The sequence below is a fragment of the Vigna angularis genome, chromosome 8, assembly GCF_016808095.1.
Source record: "Vigna angularis cultivar LongXiaoDou No.4 chromosome 8, ASM1680809v1, whole genome shotgun sequence".
Classification (NCBI taxonomy): Eukaryota; Viridiplantae; Streptophyta; class Magnoliopsida; order Fabales; family Fabaceae; genus Vigna; species Vigna angularis.
The window spans coordinates 15,196,447-15,209,622 of NC_068977.1; the positions used below are offsets into that span (position 1 = coordinate 15,196,447).

The 13,176-nt window shown below is 37.6% G+C and overlaps 1 protein-coding gene across 1 annotated transcript; it reads right to left on the reverse strand.

Annotated features, from left to right (window-relative positions):
- Positions 1-10,521: 10,521 nt before the first annotated feature.
- LOC128193577 (syntaxin-related protein KNOLLE-like) lies at positions 10,522-11,664 on the reverse strand. The gene is made up of 2 exons (XM_052867339.1): positions 11,075-11,664; positions 10,522-10,991 (listed from the first exon to the last, which is right to left on the reverse strand). Exons 1-2 carry the CDS (start codon positions 11,599-11,601, stop codon positions 10,565-10,567), a joined length of 954 nt encoding a protein of 317 aa, XP_052723299.1. The 5' UTR covers positions 11,602-11,664; the 3' UTR covers positions 10,522-10,564.
- Between the last annotated feature and the right edge of the window lie 1,512 nt (positions 11,665-13,176).

A 13,176-nucleotide genomic window follows, 5' to 3' on the forward strand; every position in this document is an offset into this window, starting at 1 on the left:
TTGAGCATTTAATGACATTAAATGGTTGTTCAAAACAATAAAGTGTTTTTTGATTTTCTATCGTTAGGTAGTTTTTAACTATTAAGCTCTTTTATAAAGCTAACAGGTGTTGTATAAAGACTTTATCATTGGACACAGTATTGTTTGAGCTCCTAGTATCGTTTAGCCAAGTAAACGCTTATTTCATATTTGTCTCTTCTTAGAGAGATAGTGTTTAGCTTGTTTAAAGCTTTCTTTTATATTTTAATCTTTTAATCTTTTAGTTTGTTTTGTCAGAGACATCATCTTGACTTTGTTTTGATTTCGAGAGCTAAGCGGAATACATTTTTTAGGTATGGTGAGCATCAACCGTTTAACTTCAACTCTCTTAGATGCTTTATGCATAATAGCGTTTAGCCCTACATTTGGGTGTTTTGACCTAGTTGTTTTCCTATTTTTTAAGAGCCTAATTGTTTTCCTAAGCTTTTCTATGTTTAGGATTCAGGTTCTAAGTTTTGTGTAGGTTTTCTATGTTGGGAATTCAGGTTCTAAGTCTTGTGTTTTCACCCTAACTTGTTTAGTCTAGTTTAGCTTTGACTTTTCTTAGACAGTTATCTTCGTCTTTTCTTCTTGGTGAGTTTGGAAATGTTTCTTCCAACTTAGGGTTTTGCTTTAGTATTTTAATATGTTTATTATTATTATTTTTTGTGAGGTTTTGATTTTCATTAGACCTGCTTGGCTTATGGTTTTCTTAGCCTAGTGTTTTTCTATTCTAAACTGGGGTTTTCTGACCTGGTATTTTTCTTTGGTGTTTTACTAGTTCAAGGTTGATTTTCTACCAGAATGTTCTACCTTAGTGTTTAATGTTTGTTTTCTATCTTAAGGTTGGTATTTTAACTTAGGGTTTTCTATCCTAGTGTTTGATGTTCATTCTCTTGGTTTTCTATCTTAGCAGTTATGCTTGGTGTTTTTCTAGTTTAGAGTTAGTTCTCTATACACAAAGACTTCTTCATTTCATATTATTTAGGTAAACTTCAAAACCAGGGTTTCTATTTGACGAGCTTGTGTTGTAACAATCTTATCGTATCCTAACATTCCTCCCACTTATTCTCCCTTCTCAATCTCTCTTCAACCTCTTTTGTGTCAGGCTTTGATGTCCTTTCTCTCCTTCCCTTTTGATGTTTATCAAATAAGGGGGAGAAAGAGAGATTAAACATGTCAACATCTAGGAGCATGTATTCAGGAGAATACACCAGTAGATAAGATAGTCTAGGATAGCATGGAATTAGGGGAAGTCTCCAGATTCCTAAAAGTTCATCGTAGAAGTCCATATTTAAATTCATGTAATATGTTTATGTGTTTAAATATCAATCGTTTATCATTATTGTTTTAGTCATTTCTATATTTTATCCTCTAATTTTTTACCATGCTTTAGTTAATTGTTCCTATATACAACCAAGAATTATAAACTCATAAATCTAAAACACTACGTTAAACTAAGAAAGATCATATTGTTTAGATGTGTATTTGTTAAACATAAAAAGAGGGCAGATTGTTAAGACAAAAATCGTCTAGACGTCTAAATGCTCTCATGTTTTGAAGTTTAATCAAATAACATTAAACGGGATAAGAATTTGAAAACACCTAAACCTGTAGAATAGGATAGGTAGAAACACAAATGGTAGAAACACAAATGCTAGAAACAAGATTCCCAAATCAACCATCAACATAGAAAGGCCTCAGGAAAACACTTAGGAAAACAACTAGGTTAAAAGCTTACAGACGCAATGCTAAATGACTTACAAGTCAAAGCGTCGAAAGAGAGTTATACTAAACTCATAAGTTATAATGTACCCAATGGTATTCAATTGAACTCTCAAGAAGCAAAAAGGTGTCGAGACAATGTCTTTCTCCAAACCCTCTAAAAGCCTTAAACAAATATTGAAAACATATAAAGAAGAAACATGTTAAACGCTTAAGTTCTAAATGGAAATATTCCAAAAAGTGTTTACATCAGCCTAGACAATACCATGAGCTAAAACCCTTACTTTATCCAATGATGAAGTTCCAACTCAACGCTTGGTATCTTAGAAGAAAAAAAGCTTAATTGATAAACACTACCTTAACAGTAGAAATTGTAAAAAACATTTTGTTGTTCTAAACAAGCATTAAATGTCATTAAATGTTTAACATTTAAAAACAACAAAAGTGATAAGAGATAAGACATATTGGTTGCATGAAATCTACTTTATTATATGTAAATAACCTACTATACACATACATTGCTTTCTTTGAAATATATCAGAAGTCGTTGGAGACAAAGAAGACATTCATAGAATGTTCTCCTCTTAAGAAGTGGTGACTGAAAGAAAGTACAACCTCTTTCGCTATTTAATATTTAAACTCCTCGTGTAGCCTTAGATATAACTTTTGATTTTTACTCTGATTTGGATTGGCGCTTAGATGCTTCTAATCTTTAAACTTTTTTCTCTTTGAGTCCTTTTTCTAGTTGAGCGGGCATATACATGGTTCATTTGATGAATGCTTAGATGATTCTATGTTGTTTGTTTTCTAGTGTTCATACTCTCTCTCTTATGACCCCTTCTAGAATGAGATTTTATTCTTTTATTCTTTGCGTGATATATCTATGTTCTTTCCTTTTTCTTAGACATTTGATTGGTCAAGATTATTTCATTTAATGTTGTTTATTAAACTTCAAGACCAGAGATGCTCTAGACGATCCAGTCTCTTTCTAGACAATCTTGTCTCAACAAGTGCAAGTCTGAGTTTTTTAAAGTAGATACAATTGATACGATATATATAAATCGTTTACGACTTTTTTCTCTAGACGCGCTTTTGACAAATGTTTAATCTTTTACACGTGACATGTCATCATATGTCTTGCAAACATTTAATAAAATGTTTTGATGTGCACATTATTCCAACGATATACTTCTTTAAACGATATTTCGTTAATTGTTATTTGTTAAACTTCCAAATTCGATATGTTAAACAATCTATTCTCTTTAAATAATCTTAGGCTTAAACCCTTACTTGGTCCCCATGTTAAGAGGTGAATTTTTGTTTAGTACTTGGTTTTAAAAGTGCATGGATTGGGTTCCTATGTTATTAAAATTGTATCAATTCAGCCCTATCCGTTTAATGATGTTAAAATTGATAACGTTGTTATGGGTGTGACATGTGTAAGAAATGTAGACGTGGCATTTAGTTGACTTAGAATCATCTAACGTGGCAGCCAACGAAGGTCGTAATCACCCACATGTGTCTTATTCTTCCACTCTTCGGCGACGCTCTCCCTCTCCGTGGAGAGACCCGACGAAGACTTGATAGTTTCGTCGCTGAAGGGGACGTTCATGGCGGGGTTCAAGACCATGGGGGAGAACGTGTACTGCTTCGGCGTTCTCGCAGGCGGAGAAGCACAATGGTGTGGATGGCCAACCGCGACGTGCCGGTGAACGGGGAACGCTCCTCGCTCTCCCTCCTCAAGAACGGCAACCTCGTGTTGTCTGACGCCGGACAGAGCACTGCTAAGCCACCACCATTTCAATCTCTCAGAAACCGAAAAGGAAAACAAAAAAGAAAAAGAAAAAAGGGAACCCCAATCTGGGAGTGAAGGACATGGGGAAACATGGGAAGAAATGAAAAAGGGTTTCCCCATTTAAAAACCCTAATGATTTTATTTCATCTGTTCAAAAATGGGAGTATAGATATCCATCCAAGCTTTCTTGAGAGGGGTATAACGATGAGTTGGAACATTCACCTTGCAAAACTGAATCTGTCCATCAAACATCTCATGAGGCTTCAACACCTCAAACTTTGGATTCGGTGGCAAAACTTTGGCTTCTGATGCTACAGTCTCAATTTCCATGGTAGAAGCTGTTTGATTCAACACCATTCTGTACCTGTTCAAAAAGCAACCCAAAAGAAGTTGATTTAAAACATACAAAAAGGCAAACAATTGTCTATTTCTCTACTTCTAGTTATGAGCAGCATAATTATCAATTACAAATAGTTCTCACAATAGTTCTCAATAGCTGTCTCCACTCATGACCGCCGTAGAGGGTGAAAGCCACGTCCTTGTAGCCCTAGAGAAAGATTCTTGCGATGGTGGTTTTTGGCCGGTTAATGAAAACAAGGTCGTGTGTTTTGAATATTTCTCCGGTCACATCAGCAGATGAAACGATGAGGGTGGGGACCTGCCCCAACTGTAGCAAGATGAGAGGGCCATGCTTGTGAGAGAGGGCTTGCAAGGAACTGTCCAACAACAGGCCAAGCTGATGAAGATTTTCGATGGGTATTTAATTTCCCCAATTTAAAAACACGTAATGTATTCTTTTGGCTGCCACGTCAACTAATGTAGCCTAATAACCACGATGACATCTTTTGCACACTTCACATCCACAATCAGTTCAACGTTTTCAATTTTAACGCCGTTAAAGGAAAGGACTGAAGTCATACAATTTTCATAACATGGAGACCTAATGTCTTCAATTTTAAAATCGAGTACTAAACAGAAATTCACCTCTTAACATGGGACCAAGTAAGGGTTTAAACCATAATCTTATCTTAACAATATATATATATATATATATATATATATATAAAGTAATATTAAGTATTAATTGAATACTCCTTTTAAAATACTATATTTATAACTTGCTAAATCATGTTTAAACATATATATTTAAACATATTATGAATCAAGTATTATATCTTACAATGTTAAATAATTAATTAATATATAATAATATCTTATATTAAACATCAAATTATTATATCATAATATCTTTAAAATATAATAAAATATAATAATAAATTATTTTATCATAAAACTTTAAATATCTAACAACAATGTTTAAATCATATCAACATTTTTTTTTTGCAAAAAGAAATAACTTTTGCTTAAGTATATCATCGATCACAAATCAATTTATTTATTGACTTGACCAAGTCAAGTTGTTTTTGTTTTTCTAATCCATTTTCCTATTCAATTCATTGAAAGCAAAAATCTTATTTCACTGTCTAAATAGAATAGATATTTTCTATACTTTGCTAACAGTACAACAATATTTCACTAACAAGAAAATTAATATAGTTAGTAAACTAAAACTCTTTAATTCAATAAATAATACATTCTCTTTTAGTAAATATTAGAATATCTATTAATATATTTATTAAGTTCAAACTAAACATGTAATAAATTAATATGCTGACGAGTGTCTAACAAAACTCTTTAACATTCTGCATAACTTTTAAAAGAATTGCATAATATTTGATTTCATCACTATAACTTCAAATTAACTTTATTATTTAGCATAATTGTCAAATTTTATTAAAATGATGAAAAATCAAGAAATCTTTTTTTTTATTCTTTACTCTTTCTAAATTAATTAAGCCTAATGAAATTATTATTACATGTTTTTACCTGGCTTTTTTCTATTGATAATTTTTAAGGTTACTTAACCATTGATAATTCGCCATTTAGTTAATTCGTCATTTATATATCTAATTATTTAATAAATGATATTTGTTAATCTTTATCAAATAAATACCATAATCACTATAATTCAAATTAATGATGTCATCAATAATCCTATAAATATCATCGATCTAAATAGAATTATGAAAAACATATTTTTCATTATTTTCTGAACAAGTCTCAAATTTTTTAGTTAGGATATTATACTAATTATTTATTAGAATAAAATAAAAGACTTTTAATGTTGTGGAACCACTTCATTTTCTTATCTTTGTTGTTCATCTCAAAAAGTTTAGAAATGTGTTAAGATTTGGACACACTGTTAAGAGTTTTATACTAGTAAATTTATAGAAACCACTCTTTTAGGATTTTTCACATACATGTTGGCTTCACGAATTTGTTGAATTCTGCTAATAAACCATTATTTTGGTTGTGTACGAATTCTCTGAAAAAAGGACCCCATATACACACACACAAATCTATATATATATATATATATATATATATATATATATATATATATATATATATATATATATTATGTAGTAAGATATTTTATCTTAAATATTATATTTATTACATAAAATATCTAAGATATTTATAAAGCCACTAACCACATTTTTAGGAAAAGTGGTTATTTCTTATTTTGCTTATAAATACAGTAACAGGGCAGAGGTCCAGGTACGTTCTCTTTATGTCTAGAGACTCTAAATAATATTTCAGAGCAGTAATCACTCTCTTGAGAACTGAGGTTCCATAACTCACATCTGACTTGAGCGTCGGAGTATCTTTGCAGGTACCTCCCCCTCCTTTGGCGAAGCGGCGTCCACCGTGGGGCCGAGTGTCATTTCGCAAAAACCACAAGAGGAGCACTCGGTCTCGATGAATCATTTTTTCGGATAAAGCTACTCCATGAAGACGAAGTTGCCACATCACCGCCAGAAGTCTCCTCCGAGCCATTGACGCCAGCACGTGCACCTATGCGAAATCGCGCCAGTGAGCACATCAGCAAAATTGCACCCCTTGAAATCACACCCCTTTGTGGGTCAGATCCAGTGCAAAAACATGCTTAAATTCATCATTCACCTCCCTCAACGATGGTGGACAAATGAGAGAAAACTTCTTCCATTGCCTCTTTGAATCTCGACGTCATCATCCCAGTCTTTCCTTCCATTTGGAGGAAACAACAATGTCACGATCCAATTATTCAAGATCGAATTGAGGATTGCTGCGGGGACCGTGACGCTTCGGAACAATATCTAGTTTCACCGTCTCCTTTGTCGGTGAACACGGGAAATCCTCGTCGGAAAGGGCTGTCGCCTTCATCGTCGCCACTGCAAAGATCAAAGCCACAAAACCAAAACTGCAAAAACCCAGAAACTAGGAAACCATTATCAAACCACCATCCATCTCCACCTGAACCACTGAAACGCAATAATCCAAGACACAAAGCTCAAACCCAACCTCTGAAAACTCGATTCGCACATCCTAGTTCAATCTTCGAACAACGTCGTCGTGAAATCGTGCCTTCTTCATGGCAATCTGCACCCAAATCGTGATTAGGGACAACCATTTTCTCAATGCGACAGAACCCCAAATCGTGCAGCCATGGAACCCTCAGACGCGAATTCCCCATCGCGCATCTTCGCAGCACATCACCATCGTCAATCTTCCTACACGTGCAATCCAAAACCATGCAACCATCTTCTCCAGGGAACCCTTGTGCCTTCTCCTTCTACGAACAAAAGCCACACAAAACGCAAAATCCCCAACGAGAAAAACTCTGACCAGGATCGCACAATCCACAAACCGAAAACCCTAAAATTCCCAAATTAATGACAAGCCCTTTCGGCGCCTCCAGGTCTGCCGCATTGTCAGACCCATTCTCCACGTCTTCCGCAAGACTCGCTCCATCAACGCCTCGTTCGGTTCTGCCTCCACATGATCGGCCATTTCACCTAACGGACGTGTGGCTTCAAGCGTTCAAGCAATCAACCGTTCGTCCTCGCCCTTCGGATTCGAACGCTCGACACTCAATGTGGACGAGCGTTAAAACAGCAGATCGTTCGTCCTCGCCTTTAGGTTCGAACGCTCGACACTTAATGTGGTCGAGCGTTCAAACAAAAGACCGTTCGTCCTCGCCTTTCGGATTCGGACGCTCGACACTCAATGTGGACGAGCGCTCGTCAAACCCGGGCGTTCGGCCTCGCCTTAGAATTCGAACGCTCGAATCACTGTGTGCGAGCGTCCTTGCTGTCGGACGTTCGACCTCGAAGATATTCGACCATACTTCAACAAGAGCGCTCGTCAACCCATGTCAACGAGCGTCCAAATATCGCTCGTCAACCCATTTCAACGAGCGCTCGTCAACCCATGTCAACGAGCGTCCAAATATCGCTCGTCAACCCATGTCAACGAGCGCTCGTCAAACCCATGTCATCGAGCGTTCAATTACCGCTCGTCAATCCCTTTCAACGAGCGCTCGTCAAACCGATGTCATTGAGCGTTCAAATACCGCTCGTCAATCTATTTCAACGAGCGCTCGTCATACCCATGTCAACGAGCGTTCAAACACTGCTCGACAATCCCTTGGTACGAGCGTCCAAGCTGTTGGCCGTTCGGCCTCAAAGGTTTTCGCCCTTTCGGTTTCGAGGACGCTCGACATTCAACGGCTACATACACTCCTCGACGTATGTCACGTTCGTTCTCTCGGCCTCAACGTTCGGCCATCCGTGGCCTCAACAATTCGGTCACCAGTCTCAATAACGTTCGGCCATCTTTGGCCTCGACCGTTCGACCATCCGTCTCAATGACGTTCGGCAACTTGGCATGGACCGTACGACCTTTCTTATAAACGTTCGGCCTTTCGGCTTCGAGGACGCTCGACAATTCACGGCTACGAGCGCTTCAACCTTCGGCCACTCGACGCCAACGACGTTCGTTCTCTTGGGGCAAATCGTTCGGCCATTAGATCTCACGGACGTTCGGCTTGGAGCGTTCGTCACTTCGCTCATCATAGACGTTCGGCCTGGAGCGTTCGTCACTTCGCTCATCACAAACGTTCGCCTAGAGCGTTCGTCACTTCGCTCATCATAGACGTTCGCCTAGAGCGTTCGTCACTTCCATCATCATAGACGTTCGGTCTCAAGCGACCAACCATCACTCTCCCTGACGTTCGGCAATTCCCGCAGGAAGCGTTTGGTCATTCGGACTCACTGGCGTTCGGTCAATCGATCTCTTCGACGTACGGCCTCAAGCGTCCAGCATTCGGCCTAATGGACGATCGGCCACCAGGTTTGCAACTTGACCAAACGGTCTCATCTATATGCTTAATATTGTTTCTTACAGTGCAGATAAGCACCTCTTGTATGTAAAAGCGGACACCTGAGAGCCGTTCATGCTGAACACTAAAATTGGGGAACACTCCTAGACCTGGTAGACGTTCGCCCTAGAACACCCAGGCGCATTGAATAAAGGGATACACTTCTGCTGGTAGATGTTCGCTCTAGAACACCCAGGTGCATTGAACAAAGGGATACACTCCCGCTGGTAGATGTTCGCCCTAGAACACCCAGACCATCCAACCTAGGGGACCATCCTCTAGCCTAGCTTATGTTCACCCAAGAACATCAAATTTTCAAACATTCTGTCATTCGACATCAAAAGCGTTCGTCATTTGGTTTCAACGCTCGTCCGTCAATGTCAACGAACGTTCAAAGAGTCAGCCATTCGGCCTCAACGCTCGTCCGTCAATGTCAACGAACGTTCAAAGAGTCAGCCGTTCGGCCTCAACGCTCGTCCGTCAATGTCAACGAACGTTCAAAGAGTCAGCCATTCGGCCTCAACGCTCGACCATCAATGTCAATGAACGTTCAAAGAGTCAGCCGTTCGGCCTCAACGCTCGTCCGTCAATGTCAACGAACGTTCAAAGAGTCAGCTATTCGGCCTCAACGCTCGACCATCAATGTCAACGAACGTTCAAACAGTCGACCGTTCGACCTCGCGTTTTGGTTTCAACCCCTCGACAATCACTGTGTCGAGCGTTAAAACAGTCGACCGTTCGGCCTCCTTTTGATTTCAACTGCTCGACAATTCCTGTGTACGAGCGTTCAAGTATTGTGTACGAGCATTCAAGTATTCGACCGTTCGACGCCATTAATGTTATCCATTCGGCCTCATTGACGTTCGTCCGCTTGGCTTTAATCATTCGGCCTCACATGCCACTCGACCGCTACCGTCCGTGGCCTCAAGCATTCACGCTCTCTAATACAGCGCATACAACCTTCATCAAACTCATAAGTCCTATAGTTACCACGTCCGTAAAATGGAACGGTTAACTCGGACTTGGGGGGCATGTTATGTAGTAAGATATTTTATCTTAAATATTATATTTATTACATAAAATATCTAAGATATTTATAAAGCCACTAACCACATTTTTAGGAAAAGTGGTTATTTCTTATTTTGCTTATAAATACAGTAACAGGGCAGAGGTCCAGGTACGTTCTCTTTATGTCTAGAGACCCTAAATAATATTTCAGAGCAGTAATCACTCTCTTGAGAACTGAGGTTCCATAACTCACATCTGACTTGAGCGTCGGAGTATCTTTGCAGGTACCTCCCCCTCCTTTGGCGAATATGAACAACAACAATTGGAGAAGAGCAAGCGTCCCAGACAGCCAGGAGCAACAAAGACACACCGGAAAATATCTACACCGAAACCACTCTTTTGAGATTTTTCACATACATGTTGGCTTCACGAATTTGTTGAATTCTGCTAATAAACCATTATTTTGGTTGTGTACGAATTCTCTGAAAAAAGGACCCCATATACACACACAAATCTATATATATATATATATATATATATATATATATATATAAAGAATGTTGGATAATTAAAGATGCAGTTTACTATTAAATTGTATAAATAGTAATCTTAACTTCTACCAAAATTATAAGATGAATCATACATAGAGTACTAAGGAAAACAAAATTTACAAAAGAGCATAAATGTGGGACTGATGAATCAAGAAGAATCATTCAAACCCGAATCCCTCCATAAAATGCCATAACCAAAAACACTCAAGAACCGCTTAAACTGGTGGCAACAGGAATAACAATAACCAGAATAAGAATGAGCAGCAATATGATCCCAATACACATCCACTTCCTGCTATTCTTCTGGTAATGCTTTGCAGTGTGGAGATTCTTGGTCCCATCCTTAACATAGTGCGAAGCGTGCAACACATGATGCTCAATGTCATCCATTTTCTCACCCTGTGCCTCAACCATCACAGCCATGTCCAGAAACACCTGATGCAGCTCCAGCAAACTCTTCTCCACTTCCTTAGCAGCATCATGTCTATCCTGAATCTCCACCACAGTTTCCAGAACCTTCCCTCTCCCATGCTCCTGAATCGCCTTCCCTAAAACCTCTTCCTCATTACCATTTGCAATGATCTTCTCAATCACCTCCTCATCTGGGTACTCCCCAGTCACTGTGAAGTACCTAATAGATAAAGCATTCAAGAACATGAGGGTCAAAAACAAACATGAATGAATATAGATATAGAAAGTGTGTAGATTATTTACCTTCTCCCCACAGTATCCTTGTATTCACTCATCATCCTCTGCCTCAACCCCTGGAACTCCATCATCAGCTCCTTCAGCTTCTTCCTCAGCCCATTGGTGACAGCGATCCGGGTCCGGTAGATGGCCGGCGTGCCATCCTTGAGATCGGAGAGCCTCCGGTTGGCGGCGTTGGCCCGGTCCATCTCCTCGAGCTGGGTCCGAATCGCCCTGGCCTTCTTTAGGACTGCAACAATGTTGGCGTTGATCCTGCTCCTTAGTGCTTTGAGCTCCTCAGCCTTATGCAGAGACTTGCTCTCCTCGTTGGCCTGCTGCAAGCTGCCGAGGATGTCTCTGAGGGACCCCATTTCAGTCTTCACCTTCTCAGCTTCTTCCAAGAAGATTCCCATGTCAGTGTCCAAGTGGGTTATGGAAGAGGTGAGTTCCACATCGGGAGGAACAGCCATACCGACTTCCAAATCAACGTCTTTCATCGCAGCTTTCTTTAGATCCACGTAGCTGGTGAAGGACTTGGTCATTAGATCGTTCATTTTGGGATCAGAAATTGATTTTGATATGTGCAAGCAAAACGAGAGTAGAAGAGAATGAGTGAAGACGATAATAGAAAGGATGTTGATGAACCGTAGGAGGAAAGTTCATGGAGTTTTATGAGTTGTGAAAGGGTAACGGATAGTTTTTTTTTTTTCTTTTTTTCTTTTGGGAAAGTAGCCGTTGGAAGTTTTCACTACCACAAGCCTCAACGGCTATTTTTCGAATTTTCGATTATTCAGCGAGTTAATAATGTTAAATTACTTTTCGAATTGAATTGTGTTTTGTTTAGGTTAGACAAGCACGGATTAAATGAGCTTTAACAGTCAACTACATAAAGATTGAATCTCCTAAGAGAAAAAGTTGAGCTGAAAAGAATGATATATTAGGAGGAGTAGTAATATAGTAGATTGATAAAAAATAAAATTAAAAAGAGGATAGATTCTAATTCTATTTCGGGGGAGTGTTTTGGTAAGTGAATAATTTAATCTTTGAAAAAATAAAAAATCTAATTTAGTTTCTAAATTAAATATATAAAAAAATTGGTCATTAAAAATATACTTTTATGATAAAATAATTTTAAAAAAATTAGAAAACAAATATAATTGAAGAACTTTTTTATCTACTAACTAAAATAAATATTTCGCTTCTTAGTGACAAAAGCGAGAATGTGTAGTATTTTTAAAAACGAAATTAGTTATTTGCCGTTTTTATTCATTAGAATTTATCTAGTTCATTCAATATTTGTCTTTAGCAAGTAAGATTCATCATTGATCTTCAAGTAAAAGATTTCGTCTCCATGTGTATACTTTTTATTTGCATAATACAATCAACTTTTTTATTTATCTTAATAAAAAAGGCTCTTTCGAAATATTCTTTATTTACTTTTTTTCCTCGTTATAAAAAGATAAAAGATTAAGTTTTATTATAATTATTAAAAAAATTATTAGATTTTAAAAAATATATTAATGTGTAACTGAAGTACCCTGCCCCTATCCACTCAGTCTCCTCACTAGTCCTAAAAATCCTGATCCTCCCCTTCTAAACCCAAAATATGTGGCACAGGAAAATTAGTATTGTGATCATTTATACAATTCTTTACATTATTTATTTCCTTAGCATTAGAAAGTGCATCGTGCACTTCCTTCTCTGATTGAATACTATGGCCATATGCATATTCTGTAAACTCTGCTTCTTATAAAATAATAAAAGATATATATAATGAATGACATTTGATATTTAAAACAAAATTTCGGATATCAACATCGATAAATATATAATCAGATATCCATATCTGATGAGCAAGGTGATGAATCATTATTTTATTCACTTCATTTAGTTTATTGTGCTAGAATTAATCAGGGAATTGTGCTTAATTGTCCAGTATTTTCCCATTTTACTGAATTGAGCCTAATCCGATCAGAAATTCTTATTTTAATTAATTTGAATTATCTGAAACGAATTATTTACATTATTGAGTGTAGAAAAAATTTTGGAAAATATTTTTGGACATTTAGACTTTCTGTACAAATTCCCAATTTCTCTCGGGTAATCGTTTACAGGGGTGCTGTAAACGA